At 38.8% G+C, this 27,875-nt stretch overlaps 1 protein-coding gene across 2 annotated transcripts in view; it reads right to left on the reverse strand.

The window, feature by feature from the left end:
• WDR70 (WD repeat domain 70) overlaps window positions 1–26,034 on the reverse strand; it is a 274,965-nt gene extending 248,931 nt beyond the window's left edge. For both annotated transcript variants that reach the window (XM_061129925.1, XM_061129924.1), the window contains exons 1-5: window positions 25,910–26,034; window positions 25,744–25,803; window positions 21,504–21,587; window positions 13,455–13,575; window positions 9,089–9,281 (exon numbers count right to left, since the gene is read on the reverse strand). In XM_061129925.1, the coding sequence (XP_060985908.1) occupies window positions 9,089–9,281; window positions 13,455–13,575; window positions 21,504–21,587; window positions 25,744–25,803; window positions 25,910–25,934 (483 nt within the window). In that variant the 5' untranslated portion in view covers window positions 25,935–26,034. The remainder of the gene's footprint in view (window positions 1–9,088; window positions 9,282–13,454; window positions 13,576–21,503; window positions 21,588–25,743; window positions 25,804–25,909) is intronic.
• Window positions 26,035–27,875: the final 1,841 nt, after the last annotated feature.

The following is a 27,875-nucleotide window of genomic DNA, read 5'->3' on the forward strand; positions in this document are numbered from 1 at the left end:
TATGGTTACTTTCCTAACAAATATAATAGAATTTCTCTCTAAAAAGACACAATGTTTTACAAGTTTCTGAACAAAAAAAAAATCAAGTCGCATTCAGGAATTCCCAGGAGTCACACCTGCTTGCTATGGTAGTTTATTTTTCCTCATCTAGGGAATGAGTACTATTACTTGCAATATGACTTGTATTACCAAGAGTGTAATCCTGCAGCAGTGAAGGGACTGAAAATCAGAGGCAAAAGACAAGCGACTACAGCAAAATTTTAAATGGGATAAAACAAAGCCTGAGTGTGATCTTAGATGATGAATTTTGGATACTCTTGGAGATTAAATACGGACATGTGTCATGAGTGATTAGAAAACTGGATCCAAAGTTCAAATGAAATGAGGTAATGCTTCCAGTTGCTCTAAGTGAATAGGAGTCATGAGTATAAGAAGATGTAAGAAACTCCCCCCAGACTGCATATGAAATGTTAAAGGAGATAAGGACATACTCTCAGGGAATGCTAATGACTGGAGAAACATAAGGAAATATTAAGTGGTAAAAGAGGCCCTAGCAGAAATGTAAGCACCATCAGAGCAGGGATTTATATGCATTATTTTCTGCTGTATATCCAACATCTACAAAGTATGTGACTCATAAGATGTGTGCCCAACAAATATCTGTGGAAAAATAGTCAGAGATAGGCAGCAAACCAACAAAGAAATAGCAAGGGAAGAGTTTCAAGGAAGAAGTCAACATTGTCCAATAATGCAGAGGTAGATACAGAATGAGACCTCAGAAAGGGCCTTTGGATATCTGGATTTTGTCATCTCTGTGAAATGGTAAGGGCAGAAACCAACAACAAAGACAAGGAGAAACTCTGGAGTGACACAGTAAAGGTGGCAAAGGAGGAAACCGGACAGGAGGTTGGAGGGGAAACTGCAAGTTTGCAAGTTAAGAGCCAACGGCAAGTAGACAGACAAAAGGGTAAAACAAAATATACAAAAGGTTGATGGTGATGAACCTGGTATAAGAGAAAAAAAGGAGAGGAAGTCAAGGGCACCTACAGAATGGTTAACAGCCTTAGTAACCAGACAGGACAATTCTGATATATTTCAAATTGTAAAAAAATATAGCTAGCATTCTGCTGTATAAAACATTCTCCTATAATTTTGTTTAGTATTACCTCAAGCTGATTTCCTGAAGGAACTAAATTCAGTTTCTGAATCAACAAGCAAAAAATTACTAGACTCTAGTCCAAACAACCACAAAAACAAAATTCTTTAAAAGGCCAGAAACATTTGAACTCAACATTAAAATGTCAGCCCAACACTGCCAGAAACATTTGAACTCAACATTAAAACGTCAGCCCAACACTCTTATGTAAATTACCTACAATGAATCATGCTAATTTGTCTGTCTAGATCCCACAATAACATTCATAGTCGAGACAATAATCAGCAGATTTCCTTGGCCTATGACTCCTAATTCTACTACTGCTTGATCTAGAAGGCTACCAATAACCCACTTATCAAACATAATACAGTATAAAACTTTGTTCTCACTCAGAACTTAAAAAAGAGACTGAGGTTGCCACTCATCAAGTCTGAAAACAAAAGGCCTCCATTCAAAACCAATATAATTTACCTGAATCCAGGAAGGCCACTGCAAAGCCACATTCACAATGTTTCCAAATATCTAAACTATCTGCTTCACCTACCATCTCTGCCTTAGTCTTTAAAATGTTGGTTGTGATATATATTGGAAAGAAAAATAGGAGAAAGGGAAATAAGGAAGCTCCCACTTTTATTTTATCTCCAATCTAAAGTTTCAGACTTATCCACTCACAGTGCTAACAAGTACTCCATTATCAACTGGTGGTGGTTTAGTCTGACTTTGTAACCCCATGGACTGTAGCCCACTAGGCTCCTCTGTCCACGGAATTCTCCAGGCAAGAGTACTGCAGTGGGTTGCCATTTCCTCCTCCAGAGGATCTTTCTGACCCAGGGATCGAATCCAGGTCTCCTGCATTGCAGGCATATTCTTTACTGACTTAGCTACAAGGGAAGCCCCCATTATCAGTTAGTGTATACTTTAAAACTGAAGCTGTTACTGGCACAAATCACCAACAGCCTTGCTGTGATCCACATGTTATTCAATCAGCATTTTCTGTTTACTACATTTACAAGAGGAAAGGCACACCATAAAAAGTTTTACTACCAAAAAGAACCAACACATAATCTTATTGAAAAAAACAGAAAGCTGTTATTCAGTCTCCTGATACACTTTAATTACAGCCATGAGAAGTTTTCAAATAGACTTCTGAGATCCAGACCCAAGCATGTTTTCCCCTCTCTGCCTAGCTGCACTTTGGGTTTACTCACATAACAGCTCCCAGTCAATGGCTCAGTCTTCACCAACGCTATATTCTAGACAAGTTGACTTTCCCATCTTCCCGAATCTAATCTTGTGTGCTGTGCCTTTGTTTCAACCATTCACTCTTCCTAGATTGGAGGTGGGCTCCTCCCACCTCACCCATCAGAACATTACTCTCTACAAGGCTCGTTCAAATTCCACATCCTTCAGAAAGTACAGGCATTCCCTTTTATCCTTGGTTTTTGTTTTCCTCAATTTCAGTTTCCTTTAGTATGAAAATACTAGTAAATGGAAAGTTCCAGAAACAAACAACTTGGGAGTTTTAAATTGTATGCCTTCCTGAGCAACATGACAGAATCTCAAGCTACCCTGTTCCTTCCTGCCCAGCAAGTACACCATTCCTTTGTAGGACATATCCCACCATCAGTCACTTTAGTCATCTGTCAAGGTATCACTGTTTGTGTTCAAGTAATTCTCATTTTACTTAATAATGGCCCCAAAGTGCAAAAGGGATGCTGGCAATTTGCATATGCCAAAGAGAAGCTATGAACTGCTTGCTTGGAACAGGCAACAAAGATCCGGGATTTGAGTTCAACAGGTGTATGGACTTCTTCTTTCCCTTCTTGGCTCCTGCCATTTCTGGATCCAGAGATCACTATCTTATTAAAGGCCTCCTATTTGGCCCCTGTATACTCCAACTCCTTACAAAGTTTATCTTCAGCAGGCTCCAACAGTTCCAAACCAAGCTGATGTTACTACAAGGGTGGAAGCTGGTTTCAGATATGTAATACCCCAGCTTAGATCAAGTAGAGCAAGACTTCTGCTCTGCTAGGCAGGACTATGCCCGTGCACAGCAGGAAGAAGTTACAGAAGAAAGAGATCTCTGCACCAATTCCCAAGAAGTACCTTCAAGTATGAAGTCTCTCAGGAGAGTGTTGTTAGGAGAAGCACACTGACTGAAACTGCCCACCCTGGCCAGGAACTGGGGTAACCATTTGAGTGAGTTATTTTATGACAGGAGGTCCTAGTAAGGAACACGGAACTAATAAGCCACCACCAACCAGAAGAGTTTGGGAAGGGTCAAAGGGAGACACCACATTTCTGACCACGTCCCAGAATCCTTCTTGCTGGCATCCATCTTGGCTGAGCAATGAGTATGCCACCAGGAAGGACGAGTCAGGATGATGAGCCAAAGACAACCCGGAAACTAATCCCATCACCATAAAGCCCGAGACTGGGAGCCAGCCACCAGGCAGAGCAGTTCTCCTGGGTTTCCTTACCCCGCTGCTCTCCGCCCGGGCGCCCTTTCCAATAAAGTCTCTTGCTTTGTCAGCCTATGTCTTCCTCAGACAATTCTTTTCTGAGTGTTAGACAAGAATCCACTCCTGGGGCCGTAGAGGAGGTCCCCCTTCCTACAACACTTTGAGTGAAAAAATTAAATTGATGAGGATAGGAAAAAAACAGTATGCAGAGGTTGCTGGATCTACAGTAAGAACCAATCTATCTGTGAAACTGTGAAGAAACAAAAAGAAACTCATGTTAGTTTTGCTGTCGCACCTCAAATTTGCAAGTTATAGCCATAGTGCATGATGAATGTTTAGTTAAGATGGAAAAGACATTGTATCTGCACAATAACATATTTTGAGAGAGAAGGAAAGACCACATTCACATACAGGCATACCTTGCGTTAACGTCCTTTATTGAGTTTTTACAAATTGAAGATTTTGTGTCAACTCTGCTTGGAAGAAGTCTATTGGCACAATTTTTCCAGTACTTTTTCTCAATTCATGTCTCTGTGTCATGTTTTGGTAAATTTCACAATATTTCAAACGCTCCACCAGTAAAAAGATTACAATTCACTGAAAGCTCAGACAGTAGTTAGGGGGTTTTAGCAATAATGTATTTTTAAATTAACATATGTACCTAGTTTTCTTTTAAATGTAATGCTGCACTGCACACTTAACAGACTATAGTATAAACATAACTTTTATATGCACTGGGAAACCAAAAAGCTCTTGTAACCTGCTGTATTTCAACATTTGCTTCATTATGGTGCTCTGGAACCCAACCAGCATTTATCTCCAAAGTATGCCAGTAACTTTTATTACAATATATTGATATAAATGTTCTAAGTTACTGTTGTTAGTCTCTCACTGTACCTAATTTATAAATTAAACTTTATCATAGCTATGTATGTATAGAAAAAACACAGCATATATAAGGTTCAGTACCATCCGCAGTTTCAGGCATCCACTGGGGTCTTGAAACATATCCCCCCTGGATAAGGGGGGACTGCTGTATTTCTTCTCAGGATCTGATCTCATTAGCCTCATCTTTCCATTTCCCTCTAGTAAGAAAACTCAGCTACACATAAATCACATGACAATTTCACCACAATATCAAGTGCATGTGCGTGCTCAATCAGGTCCAACTCTGTTACCCCATGGATTGTTGCCTGCCAGGCTCCACTGTCCATGGAATTTTCTAGGCAAGGACACTGGGGTAGGTTGCCAGTGCCTACTCCAGGGAATCTTCCTGACCCAGGGGTTGAACCCATGTCTCTAACATCTCCTGAAATGGCAGGCAAATTCTTTACCAACTACATCACCAGGGAAGCCCACAATATCATGTACTTGCACACATTTAGGTCCTCACTATAGCAATATTATTTCTCCTCAAAACACTCTTCTGACTTCTCTGTTCTCTCTTCCTCAGCCCACTGTCAGCCATACAAACCTGCATTAGTCAGCTGAGGCCACCATAACAAAACACCACAGAATGGGTGGCTTAAAGATCAGAAAGTTATTTTCTCACAGTTCTGGAGGCTAGAAGTCCACAACCAACATGCCAGAAAACTTGATTTCTGTTGAAGAATTTTTTCCTATCTTATAAACAGCCACCTTCTTGTTCTTATGTGCAAACCTACCTCTCTGGTGCTTCTCTTCTTATAAGGATGCTAATCCTATTTGGATCAGGCCCACCCCTAAGAGGGTTTCCTGTAACTTAATCCTGATTATGTCTGAAGAGGCTCATCTCCAAATACAGTCACACAAAAGGTCAGGGCTTCAACACATGAATTTTGGGGGCACACAAACATTTGTAATGAACATAACAAAACTCATTCTCACGTATTATAGTTTAACCCAAATATTACCTACACTATGAACTACACAAAATAACTAAACACTTTTTTTTCTTGTCTATAGCATATTGTGGTCTAGATGTATAGTTGTTGGTTTTTCTGATTATCCCCGTACGCTTAAAAGAAAATGTTGGATGAGGGTTCTATATATGTTCAATAGATAAAACTTGTGCATTTGTATTGTTAAAATCTATACTCTAATTGCCAGCTTAACAATCTCTGAATTGTTTCTAAAAAATTTTCCATTATCACTGTAGGTTTCTCCATTTCTCCTTATAATTCTGTCAATTTATACTTTGATTATATTGTGTTAAAATGAACACAGGTTAAGGACTATCAAATTTCCCTGAAGAATAAGTTTGTTTCTTTTACCATTAGCGATATGCAGATGACACCACCCTTATGACAGAAAGCAGAGAAGAACTAAAGAGCATCTTGATCAAAGTGAAAGAGGAGAGTGAAAAAGTTGGTTTAAAACTCAACATTCAGAAAACTAAGATCATGGCATCTGGTCCCATCACTTCACGGCAAACAGATGGGGAAACAGTGGAAACAGTGACAGACTATTTTGGGGGGCTCCAAATTCACTGCAGATGGTAACTGCAACCATGAAATTAAAAGACGCTTGCTCCTTGGAAGAAAAGCAATGACCAACCTAGACAGCATATTAAAAAGCAGAGACATTACTTTGCCAACAAAGGTCCGTCTAGTCAAGGCAATGGTTTTTCCAGTAGTCATGTATGGATGCGAGAGATGGACCGTAAAGAAAGCTGAGCACCAAAGAAATGATGCTTTTGAACTGTGGTGTTGGAGAAGACCCTTGAGAGTCCCTTGGACTGCAAGGAGATCCAACTAGTCACTCCTGAAGGAAATTTGTCCTGAACATTCATTGGAAAGACTGATGCCGAAGGTGAAATCCAATACTTTGGCCACCTGATGGGAAGAACTGACTCAATGGAAAAGACCCTGATGCCAGGAAAGACATTCATGAGCAGAATATGCCTGAATATTTTAACCCAATTGGAAAACTTTTTGTCTTTTAAGTAGCAATTATTGTGAATACTGACATATAGTTGACCTTTGAACAACACAAATTTGAACTGCACAGTTCCACTTATAGGTGGAATTTTTTTAATAGTAAATACTACATAGTACTACATGATCCACAATTGGTTGAATCTGAACACGTGGAACTTTGGATATAGTGGAATCATGTAAATGTGGGGCTGACTGTCAATTATAATCAGATTTGTGACTGCTCAGAGAGCTGGTGCCCCTAATTCCTGCATTGTTAACGGACAACTGTATTTGTTTTCATGCCTAACAAGTTATTTTTGTGACCTTGATTTACCAAGATTTCCATCTACTTTTTTCCAGTCTTTCTTTTAAATGTCTGAATGCATTTCAATGACATAGCAACAGTATTTCAGTGCTAGTGGTACAGATCAATAAGTGGGTACACTTTCTGCACAGAATTTAAAACAAAAATAAACTCAACTAAAGATGAGACTAAGTTTTATTATCACCAGGTGCTGGCAATTGTTTGTCGCTATGATTAGTGCTGAGTTTTGTTAATATACATGTAAGCTTCAAATAGGCATATTTTTATCACTTACCTTTTAACAGACATTGCATCTACATGAAGTTAGCTTGGTGAACTTGCAGTTAAACCTTTGTACCACATACAGCTACACCCATTTTCAGATAACATTTTACTGGTTCAGAATCACCCAAGCTTACTTCAAGGGTCGTTTCTTATATCCAATCCCTGCTGTACTACATGTTCTTGCACTTAAACAGTACATTCAAAATAAACAGTGATTATAAAGTTAAAGAAACAAAATGATATCTTCCAGTCTATTATTCTTCTAATGCCAGGGAAAAAAACAAAAGACAACAGACTAGGTTGGCAGAGGATTCAAAAAGGGAATGTTTGAAGTGCTCAATGTTTTCATCAAAAACATTTTAAAGGAAAGGATCATTTAATGACAATGTATGCCATAATTTAGCCATTTTCTCTGATTTTTGCAGAAGACAACATTAGAAGTTTTTACCAAATATGTTAGAAAATGATGGATTTTCTAGAAGAGATATTAGTGAAAATATTTTAAGAACAGAGATATTTAAAAGCCACTAGAATTGATATTTAAAAAAAAAAGATATGGTCAAAACTGCAGTCTCAGGAAATTATTATAAAACAAGATTTCTAATGAAACTGCCAAATTTATTCCTGCAGTCCTCTTTTCCTAATTTTATACATGTGAGCATGAAAAGCTTTATTAAACTATGAATAAACACATAATGACAATTTTGATATACTGTGTACTAAACACAAATAAGCAAAGTATGCCCACTGACGAAGTCAGTGGCAGATTTGCAAAGGCTGTCAGTTTCTCTTCTGACCATTATTGTTTGTTCCAGCTCATAATTATTACTGAAAATAATCTGTCACAAATAGAAAGGTGTTTCTTAAAAACGACTGATTCTAGGTATCAAAAATACAAAGTACATCAAAGTTCCTTTTACTATTTTGGAGGTTACACAATTTATTTCTTTTCTTTGGGAACTTACTCTTAAAATGGTAACTTGCAATTTGACTTAAGCTAATCTAAAATTAACTAACATCTCTAGCCTGCTCCAGAATAAAAAGACTTCAAAATGAATGAATTGATTCCACTCTCCTGTCTTCCACATTATCACTCACAGACATTTCAAATCCACTTTGTTTTTAAATCTTCCCAGATATATTCATCATCATTACTTTCATTCAGTGCTACATAAACTTAACAAAACGCTTAATAATGTCTTAAAACATTGTCTCCTGTTGTCCATTTATTATTTTTGAGTTCTATTTACTTATTCCTGAAATACATCCTTTAGAGTTCTTTCAACAAGGGCTGTCAGTAGCAAACTCAGATTTTTTTTTTTAATTTGCTCTCATTCATGAATAACTATCTAGCAGGGAATTGATCTCTACACTACTCTAAAAGACACTACTCCAGTGAACTATTTTTCTAAATTAATTTTTATTGGAATATAGTTGGTTTAGAAATGGTGTGTTTGTTTCTACTGTACAGCAAAGTGAATTAGTTATACATATGCATACATTCACTCTTTTTTAGATTCTTTTCCCATATAAATCATTGGTGGTTTAGTTGCTAAGTCATATCCGACTCTGTAGCCTGCAAGGCTCCTCCATCCATGGGATTTTCCAGGCAAGAATACTGGAGTGGGTTGCCATTTCCTTCTCCAGGGGATCTTCCCAACTCAGGAATCGAACCCAGGTCTTCTGCACTGTAGGCAGATTCTTTACGGACTTAGCTATGAGGGAAAGTGAGTACATAAATCATGACCGAGTACTAAGCAGAGTTCCCTGTGGTATACAGTAGGTGCTCATTAGTTATCAATTTTATATACAGTAGTTTCTGCATGTCAATCCCAATCTCCCAACTTATCCCTCCCCTTGGAAACCCTAAGTTTGTCTTCTACATCTGTGAGTCTGTTTCTGTTTTTCAAATAAGTTCATTTGTACCATTTTTTTTAATATTCCACATATAAGCGATTTCTTAAATTACCACTGAAATACTTACTTCCTCCTCTTCTGAATCACCATCATCATCATCATCTTCTTCCATATCTTCTGCAAGAGGCGGAGGCAGAGGACTGAGAACGGTTTCCATAGGATTAACTGGTTCTTCCACCATTTTAAGGGGTAAAGGGGGGCCAATTAACTCATCATCAGAAGAGTCAGAACTCTCATCACTTTCACTGCTACTTGTATCCCTGAAAATACAGAAACAGAAACCCATTGCCTTTGCTGCAAAAAAGAACATACTCAGGAGATAGTATTAATTTCCCATGAAGCCCTGTTTCTCCTTATAACAACTGAGTTTTTTTAAATGTTTTTAAATTTGTAATCCAAACATTAATTGTGTGGCTCAAATATTTATCTTTTGAATTATATATATAGTTCTTTCTTAAGTAATGTCAAGAAACACGTATTTTAGTTGTTAATTGTATGATTAAAAAATAAGCAAAAAAATTTGATTATATTTTTAAAACATATTCATTTTTTTCAGGAAGAGTAATGTTCTTTCATCTATTATTGTTTGAGGACACGTTTTGTATGAGTTTTTTCTTTGAAATTTTGTAAGTTGTGTTTTACGGTCTACGATATGGTCAGTATGCATATTTTATGTAAATTTGAAAAAAATAAGAATTCCCATTGTTGGGCTGAGTGTTCTGTAGACATCAATCAAAGGTGTTGGCCAAGGGCATCCTTAAGGTCCTTTCTCTCCTTGCTGACTCATAGCTCACTGTCCATCAGTCACAGACATGAACGCTGACATCTCACACTAAATGCAGATGTGCCTATTTCTCCTTTCAGTTCCTTCCCTTTCTGCTTCGGGTGTTTCAAAGCTCTAATGCTAGGAGATGCACATTCAGGATTACCATGTGTTCCTAGAGAACTGCCTTCAAATACTATTTAATCTTAAGAAAGTAAAAAACTTCTCTTATCTATCCTATCTAAATACAGTTTAAAGTCAAAGACAAAAGCTCAGAGCAATTATATGTTAGAGGCCCATCAGACAATCCTCATGAACCAGCAAAATAACTGAGGAAGAAAAACTACAGAACACTACACCATAAGAAAGAAAACCACGGAGAGAACAAATGCCTCTATTCACTGTGTGTGAATACAATCACTGTTTGTCATGGGAGCAAATAAAGTAAGAAACGAATGTTACTTCAAAAGGTTTCAATACATTGTCTGAAAAAGAAATTATTTCTCATTGCTAATCCAAGTAAGATGAGTTGCTAAATTGTTAAATGTAGCTTCCTTGGACTGTAAAAGATACCTTATTCTAACCTCGATGTCCATCAGCAGACGAATGGATAAGGAAGCTGTGGTACATATACACTATGGAATATTACTCAGCCATTAAAAAGAATTCATTTGAATCAGTTCTAATGAGATGGATGAAACTGGAGCCCATTATACAGAGTGAAGTAAGCCAGAAAGATAAAGACCAATACAGTATACTAACGCATATATATGGAATTTAGAAAGATGGTAACGATAACCCTATATGCAAAACAGAAAAAGAGACACAGATGTACAGAACAGACTTTTAGACTCTGTGGGAGAAGGTAAGGGTGGGATGTTCAGAGAGAACAGCATTGAAACAAGTATACTATCAAGGGTGAAACAGATCACCAGCCCAGGTTGGATGCATGAGACAAGCGCTCAGGGCTGGTGCACTGGGAAGACCCAGAGGGATGGGATGGGGAGGGAGATGGGCGGGGGGATCGGGATGGGGAACACATGTAAATCCATGGCTGATTCATGTCATTGTATGGCAAAAACCACTACAAAAATGTAAAGTAATTAGCCTCCAACTAATAAAAATTAATGGAAAAAAAAAAAAAAGATACCTTATTCTAGGCAGTATCCTATTGATTCTCAACTATTTTTCTACCCAACACATCAGAGAACTATCATAAGTAAGAGTGAAAGTGTCAGTCACTCAGTCATGTCAGATTCTTTGTGACCCCATGGATGGTAGCCCACCAGGCTTCTCTGTCCATGGGATTCTCCAGGCAAGAATACTGGAGTGGGTTGCCATTCCCTTCTCCAGGGGATATTCCTGACCCAGGGATCAAACCTGAGTCTTCGGCATTGCAGTCAAGATTCTTCACAGTCTGAGTCACAGGGAATCCAACAGGGACTATTATATACTCTCATTAAAGTCTTTATCAAACACCTCTATACATTCTGTAGCCACCACCATCCACCATCCCTCTACTGCCTTCCCCTTCCTAGAAGATTGAGAATTGCAATTCTAACAATCTATCAAATAATTTTACAGGAGTCAAAATGTCTTTGCCGTCTAATGAAGTCTCTTCAGTATATAAGTTCCATGAAGGCAGAAATTTAAAGTCTGCTGTGTTCCCTGTTGTGGCTCTATCAGCTAAATGATGCCTGACATCAATAACAACTGAAAAGGGACTTCCCTGCCGACCTGGTGGTTAAGACTCCATGCTTCCACTGCAGAAAGGGCACAGTTTCAATCGGTGGTCAGGGAACTAAGATCCCACATGCTACATAGCGGTGGTTTATTCACTAAGTCATATCTAACTCTTGTGACCCCATGGACTGTAGCCCACCAGGCTCCTTTGTCCATGGGATTTCCCAGGCAAGAATATTGGGGTGCATTGCTATTTCCTTTTCCAGGGGGTCTTCCTGACCCAGAAACCAAACCCCAGTCTCCTGCATTGCATGAGGGTTTTTTACCACTGAGCCACCAGGGATTTCCATATAACACAGTACTGGCTCCTTGGCTACAGTAAAAAGATTTACCTTAACATTTTGTTTCCCAAGTCCCCACTGTCTCACCAACCTTACCTGCTAATCAGAAAGTAAGCAAAAGAGATTTCTATGCAGTTTTCCTATGAGATGACAGGTGTTCTTCACTGGCTTTCATTCTCTCTCTCTCTACCCCTCTCTCTCTGCCTCTCATTATTTTTCTCCTTTGAGCTCGGTGCCCCCGTGCTCCTCTTGGGAACATAGGCAGAATATGATCAGCTTTTAGCTGGGTTGTGGGGCCTTTTCTGGCACCAGTACTATAGATAGCTTTTATTACAGGCTGAATTGTGTCCTCAAAATATTCATATCTTGAAGCCCTAACTTGCAGTACCTCAGAGTATGACTGTACTGAGAGAGAGCGCTTCAGAGAAGTGATTAAGCTAAATGATGTCAGTAGGGATGGGCCCTATTATAACTGGTGTCCTTATAGAAAGAGAAAACTTGAACAGAACTTAGGGGGAAGACAATGTGAAGAAATAGGGAGAAGATGGCCATCTACAAGCCAAGGAGAGAGGCCAGCGAATCCTGCCTTCCTGTTGATCCTGGACTTCTAGCCTCTTGAACTGAGGGAAAATAAATTTCTGTTGTTTCAGCCATCCAGTCTGTGGTAGTTTGTGATGAAAGCCATTACAAACCAGTACAGCAGCTCCTTTCTTTTCTCCCCTTAATTAGCAAACTAAAGAAATATATGGAACAACTGCCATAATCAAGATACTGTGCTAGACACAGAGAGAGCTGGAAAGAAGTACAGGATAAAGAGAAACGTAAGACACTGGGCTTCCCTGAGAGTTCAGAGGGTAAGAATCTGTCTGCCAATGCAGGGGACAAATTTGATCCCTGGTCCGGGAAGATCCCACATGCTTCAGGGCAACTAAGCTCGTGCGCCACAACTACTGAGCCCCCACACCTAGAGCCTGTGCTCTGCAACAAGAGAAGCCACTGTAATGAGGAGTCCACACACCGCAACCAGAAAGTAGCCCCTGCTCACAGCAACGAAGACCCAGAGCAACCACAAAGTAAATTTTCAAAAAATAGTTTATATAACCAATTTGACAATTTAAAACATACCTCAACAACAGAATTCTTGTATTATTCCACCCAGATTTGGAATCTGTATACCTATTTATACTGCTTGAAGTTCTTAGTAATTATGTTATATAGTATCAAATTTCACTTTAAAGTAATTTTAATGGCTGCTTTCTCCTATCACTGGATGAACTTCACAATGTGCCACTGTTTACATTCCTTCTTAGTTATAAAGGATCCTACCAAAAAAACTTATCATGAATACTTTGGGGAAAGGGACAAAAGACATAAATGATAAAATAAACATTAAAAAAATAACCAACTTGTCAACATCTTTCCAACTTTACACAGTTATACTCTGCAGTCAAAAGGCATAGATTTTAATGCTACACGTGGAATACTTTAGAAAAAATCAATTGATTCACAAAGTGACATAGGACTTTTCGTGGTCCTAGAGATGTACAACTGCCTGAAATGGGAGGAATCATGCAAGCTTTTTAGTATGAGGAACTTAGCCTAAATTGTGTTACTAACACCTAGAAAATGACAGTAAAGACAAGCACCTGGAAGATGATTTAGAGCAAGCTCTGGCCACACTTGAGCCTGAAGATGTCGGTTCAAGATCTTCATTTTGCCTTCTTAATTCTTTCTCTCTGTTCATCTCTTCCTCTCTTTCTCTTGCTTCTGAAAAGATTATAAAAATTTTTTCAACAGACTTCAAAATTTATTATTTAAAATGTTGAAAACTAACAAAATTACAAAGATGTAACACAGGAGTGTTACCAGTAATAGCAAAAAACTATCACTCTAAATGCCCAACACTGAGAAAACGACTGAATTTTACTATATATCAACATAATAAAAAAACACAGACAACAAGAACAGTGACAGAAGGGAATTCCCTGTCATCCAGTGGTTAGGACTCAGTGCTTTCACTGCGCTGGCCCAGGTTTAATCCCTGGTTGGGGAACCAAGATCCTGCAAGCCAGGTGGAGTGGCCAAAAAATATGTATATATAGAAAATACACAAATCTGGGAAAATATTAACAGACATGCTAAGCAAAATTAGCATGTTAAGAGTATAGGAACCATGACTGCAGTATGTAAAAAGATGTGCCAAGTGACAAGAAAGTGTTCAAATATAAGATTTTGGGTAACCTCACTTCTTAATATTTTAAAATATAAATTCAGCACTTCCTTCCTTTCTGACCTGCCCAAACTGGATTTCTGGCCACAGACTTGACACTAAAATTATGAGAAAAACTGAATTACATTAAGTTTCCAGAGGTTTTTACCTTGGAAAGACAAAACAAATTTATCCAAGGAAATCTAATCTTTCTCCTCTGATAATTTCATTCAACAACTGGGGGAACATAGGAAGGAAATTAATTATATGAATAAGGCTTGTTCTCGATTGCTACCATCTTCAATAACCTGAGATAATCTTTAACACTTTTAAAAAATTTTAATAGTGAAGAATAATACACCCAAAGTTAAGCAATATCAAAGGGCACTCACTGGAATGCTGCACTATTCAGGGTCTTTTGTTGCAGGATATAGAGGGTGAGTAACAAGGAAATAGGCAGCAAGCGTCAACAACTAGTCATTCATTTCAAACATGGAAGATAAAAAACTCTCCAGGAAGAGGTAAGGCATAGTCACATTAATTTTTCTGTGCTTTCCACTGGGCTGAGGCGGGTTAGGAGTTAACAGTTCTGCACGCTGATGCTGGGGAAGTTGAAAACACTAAGAGAAGGATAATGCCCAAATTTAAGAGTGAGCCTGCTGGGCTCCTACCTTCATCCTGCCTCCCCAGTAATTCCCCCGGTACCCTCCAGGGTGAGGGAGGACAGAGGAGCTGAGAGAGGTTGGGAGGTGAGGCGCGGGAGGCCACACTCGGACTGCAGGCTCAGGTTTTAAGGGCAGTTCTGACACTAATCAGGAATCCACACTAAGGCACACATCATTAGTCACCTATTAGCAGCTACTTCTCCCTTTTTCCTTGCAAAGAAAACCACAATTCTCCTGATGCTGGGCCCCTTCCTGTCCAGAAGGAGTAAAGTTTGATTTCAAGAAAACCACAGTGAACCTGCAAGGGCTGTTTTTGCAACTGATGTACCACACTAATACTGGCTAATAACACATGAGAGGAAGTCAGCTGGAGGTACATTTGAGAAAGGTTTTCTTACTCCTTACGAGTTACACAAAAGCCTTTCAGCCTGTGGATGTGGTCATCTGTATGTTAACAAAATTTTGAGTCATGAGGACAGTGAGCTTAGGATAAGACAACACTCTAAGCTGGCAAAGCAGAAAAAAGGGGAAAAATGTTTAAGTCCTTCATATCAGGATTCAGAAGATGGAAGAGTCCCATTTCAGAGCTCTTGTCATGGCATGATACTAAACTTTTCTTATTCAAGTCATTTTGTATTAGGTCTCCTATGACTTCTTTGGAATGAAAACAGCAACAGACTTTATTTTCTTGGCTCCAAAATCACTGCAGGCAGTGACTGCAGTCATGAAATTAAAGACACTTGCTCCTTGAATGAAAGCGATGACAAACCTAGACATCGTATTAAAAAGCAGAGACATCACTTTGCCAACAAAGGTCTGGATAGTGAAAGCAATGGTTTTTCCAGAAGCTATGCATGGATGTGAGAGTTGGACTACCAAGAAGGTTGAGCGTCAAAGAATTCATACTTTTGAGCTGTGGTCTTGAAGAAGACTCTTGAAAATCCCTTGTACTGCAAGGAGATCAAATCAGTTAATCCTAAAGGAAATCAACCCTGAATGTTCATTGGAAGGACTGATGCTGAAGTTGAAGCTCCAATACTTTGGCCACCTGATGTGAAGAGCTGACTCACTGGTAAAGACCTTGAGGCTGGCAAAGATTGAAGGCAGGAGGAGAAGGGAAAAACAGAGAACAAGATGGTTGGATGGCATCACCAACTCCCTGGACATGAGCTTGAGCAAACTCCAGGAGATGGTGAAGGACAGAGAAGCCTGGTGTGCCACAGTCCATGGGGTCGCAAAGAGTTGGACATGACTGAGTGATTGCAGCCATGAAATTAAGACACTTACTCCTTGGAAGGAAAATTATGACCAACCTAGACAGCATATTAAAAAGCAGAGACATTACTTTGCCAACAAAGGTCCATCTGGTCAAGGCTGTGGTTTTTCCAATGGTCATGTATGGATGTGAGAGTTGGACTGTGAAGAAAGCGGAGCACTGAAAAATTGATGCTTTTGAACTGTGGTGTTGGAGAAGACTCTTGAGAGTCCCCTGAACTTCAAGGAGATCCAACCAGTCCATCCTGAAGGAGATAAGTCCTGGGTGTTCACTGGACTGATGTTGAAGCTGAAACTCCAATACTTTGGCCACCTCATGCGAGGAGTTGACTCATTGGAGAAGACCCTGATCCTGGGAGGGATTGGGGGCAGGAGGAGAAAGGGATGACAGAGGATGAGATGGCTGGATGGCATCACTGACTTGATGGACATGAGTTTGAGTAAAGTCCAGGAGTTAGTGATGGACAGGGAGGCCTGGCGTGCTGCGATTCATGGGGTCACAAAGAGTAGGACACGACTGAGCGACTGAACTGAAGTGACTGAACGACAACAACAACAATCTTTATAACAATCCCTGAAGCAGAAACTTTTTTTACTTCAGCTTTAATGGGGTATAATTGACAAAACTGTAAGACAGGTAAAGTGTACAATGTGATGATGTGGTACAAATACACACTGAGAAAGAAATCTTCCCATGGAGTCAATGAACACAAACATCACCCCACATATTTATCCTGTGTTTCTTTTTTTGTAAGAACAATTAAGTTCTACTATCTTAGCAAATTTCAGCCATATCCAATACAGCTGAAGTAAATACTACTATCTTCACTTAATAGTTTAGGAATCCAAAGCAGAGAAGTAACACTACAGTCAGAGCAAAATAGTCAATTGAGACTCCACAATGTATCTTTCTTTGATGTGACCAGACCTTCTGAAGCCTGTAAAATTATCCAGTGAGTACCACCCACTTTATAAAGCAGTGAGCCTGCCTCTCTCCCCAAAGGGCCATAAAGTACAGCTCTTTATTTGCTTACCTGTCACCAGACTATTTGGAAACTATACCCACCCACGTATCTAACTAGAGTTCCTCCCCAGTGGATGAGTGCTCCAAACTACTTGCCCCATCCAGGTGAATTATCCAATTTTTTAATTTAGCTGTTCTAATTTTAATTATTTTTCAGCCATGCTGGGCAGCATGCATGACCTTAGTCCCCTGGCTAGGGATCAAACCTGTACCCCCTGCATTGGGAGCACTGAGTCTTAACCACTGGACCACAAAGGAAGTCTCTAACTTTTTAATTTAAAACTTAACTTTTTTATTTTTTACAATAGTAAAGATTTTCTACCCAGAGAGGTTCCTGTCATCACCTGCTGCTTCATTAAAATGAGAAGAAAAAAAAAAGGAAAGACATTTGTGAGAAAAAAAATATTTTTTTTATCTCACTGTCTACTAAGGACAAACCAAAATGAGACTAATTCAATAGACTGCAGTTCCCTGACTAAAGGGATCATTTTTGCGTACTTTACCAAGAGTAGGACCAAGCACACATTCCTGTATGAAAACATACAGGAAGCCAAGTGCTCTGTAAATACTGCAAAGATGCTCTGTATGTTCCGTTAGCAAAGGTGAATTAACTTACTCCCCAACACCTCATTTTATTCTTTTAAGTATCTCAATTTATTGGTATCTCTCTATTATCAGGTAGCTAATAGTTTGGACAGCCATTCTGCAAAAGCACCCCAGCTGTACGCAATTCATCCAGGATAACAGCAAACTATCCAAAACTACCATGTCCCAAGTGGACTGATCCACACAAACTGCAGTTCACATGAATGTAATTTAGCAGCTGAAGAACCTCACCTTCATTATATCTTAAGCATTATAGGAAGAAATGAGTGTTAAAATAACATGCAAAGGAAATAAAACTAATAGAAACAAGCTAGAATGATGTTTTAATCATATTCTTTTTTTCTAGTTGCTCAGTTGTGTCCAACTCTTTGTGACCCCATGAACTATAGCAAACCAGGCTCCTCTGTCCAAGGGGATTCTCCAGGCAAGAATAGTGGAATGGGTTGCAACTTCCCGTCCCAGGGATGGAACCTGGGTCTCCCCCACTGCAGACAGATTCTTCCCCATCTGGGCCACCAGGGAAGCCACTTGCTAAATGTTTCTGCCATTCTAAAATGATTCAGTAGGCTACCAATTTCATGAAAAATTATATTTAATTTAAAATGTTTAGTGCAAAAATGACTACAAATAAAAAAACAAGATCAGGATTATCTGACCACATTAGTTATAATTCTTTATTAACTATTTAGAGATGTAACTACTATATACCAAGTTCTGCATTAAGATACTATAAGTATAAATATGAAAAACAAGATTATCAAGACATGAACAATACTAAAATAAATTTATAATAAAGTATTATTTTAAAAATGTAGAGAACAGTTATGTCCAGAAGAGTTTTGAATATCTAGAAAAGGTAAAATATGAGGTGAGGCCTTAAAGGATAACGTAGGATTTAGCTAGGTAGGAAGACAATTTCAAGTTAAAAAAAAAACAAACTTTTTTTAAGCTTTTCTAATTTCTAAAACCTCTGGGACAATTATTCTTTCCAAGATAATTAAATCATCCATTGAAATCATCTTAAAATCCTATCTCAATATCTTCTCAAGGAATTTTTTTCCAGTCATGTAACAGAAGGTTAATAATCCACTGAAACCATGGCCACACTCAAAACAAGCATTTAAATAAAAGACATTTTCTTCCCCATCTATCTTCTCATAGTATATTAGTTCTAAAAGAGTCTATGCCTTTCACATGTCCAAAACCTACTAACAGCTTTCATAAACTTAAAAAATATTTCAAAAACAATTTATAACACTATTTTCTAACATTTTTGGTAACACATATTTTATTCAGGCTTTACAGTATAATTCATCCTTTCTATTAGAGCACTTAAAAACCAAAACTGCACATCTGCATACACAGTTAAATCTGCCATTAAAAGGAACCAAAAGTTCTTATTTTCCTCAAGTCTGGTGTCAAAGTTCAAGAAGACTCCAGTATCTATCATTAGATAAATAAGGACCATATCAGAATTTTTTAACTTTTAAGAAAAGTAAGGCAAACTTTGGCTTCTTCTATTTAGATGCAGGGGTAGAAACAGGAGTCTAAGCCCGAGAATGTAACACAAAGTCAAGAAAGTTCAACCCATTTGATTCATCCACAAATAACAATAGGAAAACAAGGCCCTGAGATAATTTTTCAAAATTTTAGAGCTCTAATAACTCTTTATTGGAATTCCACTTAAGTGCTACATGAATACATATTTTACTAAGAAAAATGATAGGAATTAAAAGTGATATTTATAACATTACTGTTTAAAAAGTATTATGCCCAACATCTTAATCCCTTCAAGAAACCTGAAGGGAACTTATAATAAATAAGAGAGACCTTATCACTGTCAACAAACAGATTGGGAAAATTAAAAATCTGAAATTTAAAGATCCATCCAATGTTATTCATCTAGTAGAATGTGGGTCTAGCCCTTAAAGCTGGGTCCTCCAACTCCAAATTCCAAACTCTTTACAATTAATCATGCCATTTAAAAAAATTCTCCAGTGGCTTCCCTGGTGGTCCAGTGGTTAAGACTCTGAGCTCCCAATGCAGTGATGAAGGATTCAATTCCTGGTCAAGAAACTAACATCCTGGGACTTCCCTGGTGGTCCAGTGGCTAAGACTCCATGCTCCCAATGCAGGGGGCCTGCGTTCAATCCCTGATCAGGGAACTAGATCCCACATGTTACAACTAAGACCCTGTGCAGACAAAATAAATAAAAATAAATAGTCTAAAAAAAAAAAAAAAGAAACTAACATCCTGCATGCCACTCAATGTGGCCAAAAGAAACACACACACATTCTCCAAAGATGCAGGGTTGTTTTTTTTTTTTAAGGCAATACTGCAGTTTTAAATTCAATTCAGTCTGCACAAATAAATACTAAGAACCTATCTTACAAGGCATGGTAATGGGGACTATAAAACTTAGGTAGGGGAATAAGACAATCACTATTCAAAGCATTTGGTATCACACGCTGGAAAGCTAAACTGTGATAATATAAACGTTCACTGAAACATTCAAAGATGAAGTGTGTAATGCATTTGTACATATGCTACAGAGAACATGTCTCTACATATTGTTTGATGATACTAAATTATTTAATATTCTTAGGTGTAGTAATAGTATTTTGGTTAGGATTTTTCAAAATCCTTATCACTTAAAGACATACAAAAATATTTATGGGTGAAGTAATGTATCTAGGATTTTTGTCAAAGCAATCTGAGAGGAGAAGTAAATGGAAATAACACTGGCCATGAACTGTTACAATAGTTAGATCTGTGTGATAGGAATACGGGAGTTCATTCTTGTACTTCTGTATGTAACTGAAATTTCAGGTAATAGTTGAAGGTTTTTTTAAACAATACACATTATATGTAGATAGCTGTCTTTTTACCACACACACACACACATAAATCAAAAACTATTATTCTTCCAAAGACCAAAAATCATGCTCACTTCTCAAATGTGAGATATTACTGCTATATAATTTGTATTTTAAAACAGTGATAAGCACTGGAGTAACATCCACTTAAATTCTTCCAGGAGTCCTACCTCTGGTTCCAAGTGCCTTCTGCTCTATCAGTTTACATCTATCCCTTCTCTAGTATAAGAATGATTGAATCAGATCTAAAGAAAGCAGTAGAGGAGACAGTCACCTCCAAAGATCCTGAGGTGGTAGCTAGAATTGCCAACCACCTGCTATCAAACCAGCCAGTCTGGAAGTTAAGGCCTTCATTAAATGTCTGATACAACTCATGAATGCATTGATTCAACAGCGCCAGTCCCATTCACTGGATGGCTCAATTTTCTATACTTTCTGGGTCAACGATCAGTGGTATACACAACTCTGAGAGCCACCTCTAGCTCAGCCTTCCAAATACTGGTTCCACTGTAAGCAGGAAAGAAAAAAAATGAAATGAAAATCAGATAGAGGATGAAGAAGAAAAGAAACCACTATTCTGATTCTTTTTTTTTTTTTTTTTTAATATTTATTTATTTGGCTGCATTAGGTCTTAGTTGTGGCTCCAGGGTGTAACTGCCCTGAAGCATGTCCAATCTTCCCAGACCAGGGACTGAACCTGCGTCCCTTGCATTGCAAGGTGGATCCCCCACCACTGGGTCACCAAGGAAGTCCCTATTCTGATTCTTATTAATTAACTTTGAATCCTTGTTTGCTCATAGCTCACACTTCTCACAGATTTTAGAACTCAGATCTTCTTATCCTATTTAGATACAACTTTTACCATATTTAAAAAATGAGACTGAAAAAAAAAAACTGCTTCCAAAGGAACCAACACATGTGAACTTTTAACAATTTTGAAATTTTTTTTCAGTCTTATAATTTTATAACTGGTAACACACCTGTGTAAATTGGATACAGTATCTACATAAATAAGAAAGCAAATAACTAAACTTCTTACCCAGTGTTTTCCGACTTCTTTCCACTGCTGTTCTTCGAGTTTGTTCAAACATTGCTTCCAAATCAAATGTGCGAGCTTTTTTTCCTAAAACAGGAATAAGAAGCAGACTATGATTTTCTTGAACTAACTTGGCCAGTGTTCGGGTACTCAATACTTACTTACTGATGTATCAATAACCACTTAAAGTCTATCTAATTTATAGCACAGCTACCAAATAACCATAAAATATCAATGAAGAAAACATTTACTAACCAGGGAATTTTAAATATTTATTATTTATTTGGTTGCACTAGATCTTAGCTGTGGCACTCAGGATCTTTAGTTGCAACATGCAGGATCTAGTTCCCTGACCAGGGATCCAACCCACGCCCCCTGTATAGGAGCTCAGAGTCTTCGCCACTGGACCACCAGGGAAGTCCCAACTCCCCAGGGAAATTTAATTACAATCTCATCACTAAATAACATTAACCAGTCAACTTTCCCATCCTCCTGTAATTTATCTAGACTCTACTCTTTGAAACTTCAGCATGGGTACGGTACTAGGCAGAATAGAGAATGTTCATATCGTAATTCCTTAAACCTGTGTATATATTACATTCACAGGGACTCTGCACATTAATTAAGGTTATAGACTCAAAAACTGAGAGATTATCCTGGCAAGCCCAGTCTAATCACAGAAGGTCTTACAAGAAAATGTAGAAAAGATGCAGAATAGATATGGCAGAAGTCAGAGAGACCTCAGACTTGAGAAGGATCTCAGTGAGTTTGCAGATGAAGGGGGCAGGAAGACAAGCAATGCAGGTATGAGAAAGAGGTAAGAGACTCCCACTTGAAAGCCAGTAAGCAAACAGGGGTCTCAATCCTAAAACCACCAGGAACCGACATTCTGATGACCTGCATCTGCTTGGAAGCAATGTTGTATTTCATTTTACTACTTTTTTTTTTTCAGTACTAATACCTACTCTGTGTTAGTTAGAATGCGGTAAAAATGCTTTTCTTACACACTACAGGTTGATATAAACGGAAACCACCTTTCTGAAGAGCATTATGACACATATACCAAGAAGTTTTAAAAGCTATATATTCAATTTTTTGTTACTTTTTAATACCTATATATTTTATCAAAGTAGTCGCTCCTGTAGAAATCTACCCTATGGAAGTATACAGAAAACTCCTTTTACAAAAGGAGATGAAAGAGTTATTTATAAAAATGTTTATTTCAGTGTTATTGATAAACATTAGGACCTATGGGAGAGAAACCTTAAAATGTTACAAGTTACAGCACTTCTATCTCCTAGTCAACCCAGCAGAAGACAGGCTTTGGAAGAGCATTTTTATAAAATGGGAAAATCCTCAAAATATTAAGAGCTCAACAAATTCCATATAATTAATAAAACTGTACATACATACATACGATCTTAATGTTATTAACACACAACAGAAAAAAACTGGAAAGCAAACAAATTTTTATGCCTTGATTTTTAGCTCATGAGATTATGAATGATTTACTTTCTTCCTTCTCATTTATTGTGTTCTTTATATTAGGGAGAAAGCTATTAAAAATAACTGAAAGAAAAATAAGTAACATAATACTACAGTACATAATACTGTGTACAAAGATAAGTATATAATACTACATTTCAAGAAAAGATGGGCACAATAAAGAACAGATATGGTATGGGCCTAACAGAAGCAGAAGATGGCAGATGCAGAAGAGGTGGCAAGAATACACAGAAAAACTATACAAAAAGGATCTTCACAACCCAGATAACCACAATGGTAAGATCACTCACCTAGAGCCAGACATCCTGGAATGAGAAGTCAAGTGGGCCTTAGAAAGCATCACTATGAACAAAGCTAGATGAGGTGATGGAATTCCAGTTGAGTTATTTCAAATCCTAAAAGATGATGCTGTTAAAGTGTTGCGCTCAATATGCTAGCAAATTTGGAAAACTCAGCAGCGGCCACAGGACTGAAAAAGGTCAGTTTTCTTTCCAATCCAAAGAAAGGCAAGGCCAAAGAATGCTCAAACTACCACACAGTTGCACTCATCTCACATGCTAATAAAGTCATGCTCAAAATTCTCCAAGCCAGGCTTCAACAGTATGTGAACCGAGAACTTCAAGATATTCAAGCTGGTTTTAGAAAAGGCAGAGGAACCAGAAATCAAATTGCCAACATCCGTTTGATCATCGAAAAAGCAAGAGAATTCCAGAAAAACATCTATTTCTGCTTTATTGACTATGCCAAAGCCTTTGACTATGTGGATCACACCAAACTGTGGAGAATTCTTCAAGAGATGGGAATACCAGACCACCTGACCTGCCTCCTGAGAAATCTGTACGCAGGTCAGGAAGCAACAGTTAGAACCGGACATGGAACAACAGACTGGTTCCAAATAGGAAAAGGAGTACATCAAGGCTGTATGTTGTTACCCTGCTTATGTAACTTATATGCAGAGTACATCATGAGAAACGCTGGGCTGGAGGAAGCATAAGCTGGAATCAAGATTGCTTGATTGAGATAATTGAGAAATTATCAATAACCTCAGCTATGCAGATGACACCACCCTTATGGTAGAAAGTGAAGAACTAAAGAGCCTCCTGATGAAAGTGAAAGAGGAGAGTGAAAAAGTTGGTTTAAAGCTCAACATTCAGAAAACTAAGATCATGGCATCTGGTCCCATCACTTCATGACAAAACAGATGGGGAAACAGTGACAGACTTTATTTTGGGGGGCTCCAAAATCACTGCAGATGGTGACTGCAGCCACAAAATTAAAAGACACTTACACCTTGGAAGAAAAGTTATGACAAACCTAGACATTGTATTAAAAAGCAGAGATTACTTTGTCAACAAAGGTCCATCTAGTCAAAGCTATTTTCCAATAGTCATGTATGGATGTGAGAGTTGGACTATAAAGAAAGCTGAGTGCCAAAGAATTGACGCTTTTGAACTGTGAAATTGGAGAAGACTCTTAAGAGTCCCTTGGACTGCAAGGAGATCCAACCAGTTCATTCTAAAGGAAACCAGTCCTGAATATTCACTGGAAGGACTGATGCTGAAACTGAAACTCCAATACTTTGGCCACCTGATGTGAAAACTTACTCATTTGAAAAGACCTTGATGCTGGGAAAGATTGAAGGCAGGAAGAAAAGGTGATGACAGAGAATAAGATGGTTGGATGGCATCACCGACTCAATGGACATGAGTTTGTGTAAACTCCAGGAGTTGGTGATGGACAGGGAGGCCTGGCGTGCCACAGTCCATGGGGTCGCAGAGTCAGACACGACTGAGTGACTCAACTGAATCCTACAGAAGCATACAGCACTTTTGTAGACATGACCTCCTAGCAGATAATAAATATGTGGTTCAAGACATTACCCGAATAAATGAATGTATGAATGAACAAACAAGAGACACAAGTGAAGACTTTGGAATAGAAAAAAAGACTAACCTACAAGGACCCACTGTACAGCACAGGGAACTATATTCAACAGTTTGTAATAACCTATAAGGGAAAAGAATATCTATTAATATGTGTGTGTGTGTGTTTAAATGAATCACTGCTCTGTACACCGGAAATTAACATGACATTATAAATCAACTGTACTTCCCCTTAGCTCAATTGGTAAAGAATCTGCCTGCAATGAAGGAGACCGAGGTTCTATCCCTGGGTTGGGAAGATCCCCTGGAGAAGGAAATGGCAACCCACGCGTGTATTCTTGTCTGGAGAATCCCACGAACAGAGGAGCCTGGTGGCCTATAGCCCATCGGGTCGCAAGAGCCGGACAGGACTTAGCGACTAAACCACCAATACTTCAACAAAATAACAAATTTAACTATTATAACATCACTTAATAGCCCACTTGATGCCAAAAGGGCCATCTTATTACAGACCACAATCAGTGGTTGGCTCTCAACCTCAGGACGCAGAGAAACAACTCTCTCCATTAACCAACACCTTCCACCGCGTAGGTCAGGCAACAATCTTTCTTTTTCTCTAACCGTCCCGTAAGTGTCACCTGGGCTGGTCCCAAGACACAGAGAGGAGTTAGAAAACAGATGGGGGAAGAGTGTGACTTGAAATTGCAAGATACACACACTAGAGTTAAAAGTATTAATAAACAGGACGAGGCACAGCGGAATGTCGGAACACAAGTGACAGCTCGAACGCCCCTCCCAACATGCGACTCTTAAAACCTCTGCAAAAGGAGACCATGTCTAGGGCAGTCACTCACCGAACCCCGTGAAGCCCATGGTGACCGCCAGCTGCGGGTCTGGTCCCGATGCGTCTGAGCCTGTCATTTGAGAAAGAGAAAAGAGGAAAGGCCTTATCAGAGGGCGACCCCAGCGCCGCCCGCCCTGCCCGGCCCATCCTACAGGTGCTCGCCTCACTGAACCCACCATCGCTGGGCCCCGGGCGCTCCATGCTCGGCCACCCTCCAAGAAACCAGCAACAACCACAGCACACACAGCTGCCTAAGACTCCCGGCAAACCGGGCAGGAAGTATCGCCTTCAAGCGTCAGCGTCGCCGCCAAGGCCAGGAGAGACGCCTTGCGCGGAGGGACAGAGGCCTCCATGGGCAGCGCCGCCCTAGCGGGCTGGCGATGTATAACCGCCACGGAGCCTGGCGTCCAACTAAACCCATCTGGGGTTTCTATTCACTCTTTTTGCTTCCTAAAATGCATTTACCGACCAGGTGACACTTAATCCTCAGAATTCTAAGGATTCAAATTTCACATCACAGCTAACCTTTAAAAAAGTTCTGGTATGCTGTCAGAGAAGAATATTCACAAGTGTCTATAAATGTTAAAATACTCCCTTCTCCAACTGTGTAACTGTGTGTGACAGACCTTTGTCAACAAAGTGATGTCTCTGCTTTTTATAAATACTTATATAAGTATATGTATACTTTAGATACTTCCACTAAACAACATGTAACAACAGTCATATGAAAATCTAGCTATACTCTTATTTAGCCAAACATTTAAGGGATCTGCAAAAATGTAAAATAACGCCATTCTTTCATTAATGGCTTAGTTTTACAAACTGACAATTTTTCATAAAATGTGTCCTTTACAGTAACAAAAATTAGACATTATTCTTCTAAATATTCTTCTAATTTTTATGTATTCGGCTGCACTGGGTCTTTTAGTTGTGGCATGTGGAATCTTTAGTGTGGCATGCAGGATGAACGCTTATTGAGTTGGTGCAAATATAATTGCGATTCGGGACCATGAATTTGAAATCATTATAATTAGCTTCAAACACATCTTTATAATCAAAATAAGAACAATTACAATCTACACATTTTTGCCAATGAGAAATAAGTTCCTTTGTTGTTCAGTCGCTAAGTCTTGTCCAACTCTTTGCAAGCCTATGAACTGCAGGACCCCAGAATTCCCTGTCCTTTACCATCTCCTGGAGTTTGCTCGAACTCATGTCCATTGAGCTATCCAACCATCTTATCCCCTGTTGCCCCATCTTCCTCCTGTTCTCAGTCTTTCCCATGACATCAACCGTGAAATTAAAAGACACTTGTTCCTTGGAAGAAAAGCTATGACATACTTAGACATCGTATTAAAAAGCAGAGACATCACTTTGCTGACAAAGGTCCATCTAGTCAAAGCTATGGTTTTTCCAGTAGTCATGTATGGATGTGAGAGTTGGACTATGAAGAAGGGTGAGCACCAAAGAATTCATGCTTTCAAACTGCGGTGTTGGAAAAGACTCTAGAAAGTCCCTTGGACTGCAAGGAGATCAAAACAGTCAATCCTAAAGGAAATCAACCCTGAATATTCATTGGAAGGACTGATGCTGAAGTTGAAGCTTCAATAATTTGGCCACCTGATGCAAAAAGCTGACTTACTGGGAAAGACCCATCAACACTGTTCGAAAGCCTCAGTTCTTCAGCGCTCAACTTTCTTTATGGTCCAACTCTCACATGCATACATGACTATTAGAAAAACCATAGCTTTGACTAGATGGACCTTTGTTGGCAAATTATTGCCTCTTCTTTTTAATATGCTGTCTAGGTTTGGCACAGCTTTTCTTCCAAGGAGCAAGCATCTTTTAATTTCCTGGCTGCAGTCACCATCCAAAATTACTTTGGAGCCCAAGAAAATAAAGAATAAAGAAAATAAAGAAACCATGTTTCCATTGTTTCCCCATCTATTTACCATGAAGTGATGGGACCAGATGCCATGATCTTAAGTTTTTTTGAATACTGAGTTTTAAGTCAGCTTTTTCTCTCTCTTTCGCCTTCATCAAGAGGCTATTTAGTTCCTCTTTGCCTTCTGCTATAAGAATAGTATCATCTGCATATCTGAGGTTATTGATACTTCTCCCAGCAATCTTGATTCCAGCTTG

The sequence above is a fragment of the Dama dama genome, chromosome 25 (genome assembly GCF_033118175.1).
Source record: "Dama dama isolate Ldn47 chromosome 25, ASM3311817v1, whole genome shotgun sequence".
In the NCBI taxonomy this organism is placed as follows: domain Eukaryota; kingdom Metazoa; phylum Chordata; class Mammalia; order Artiodactyla; family Cervidae; genus Dama; species Dama dama.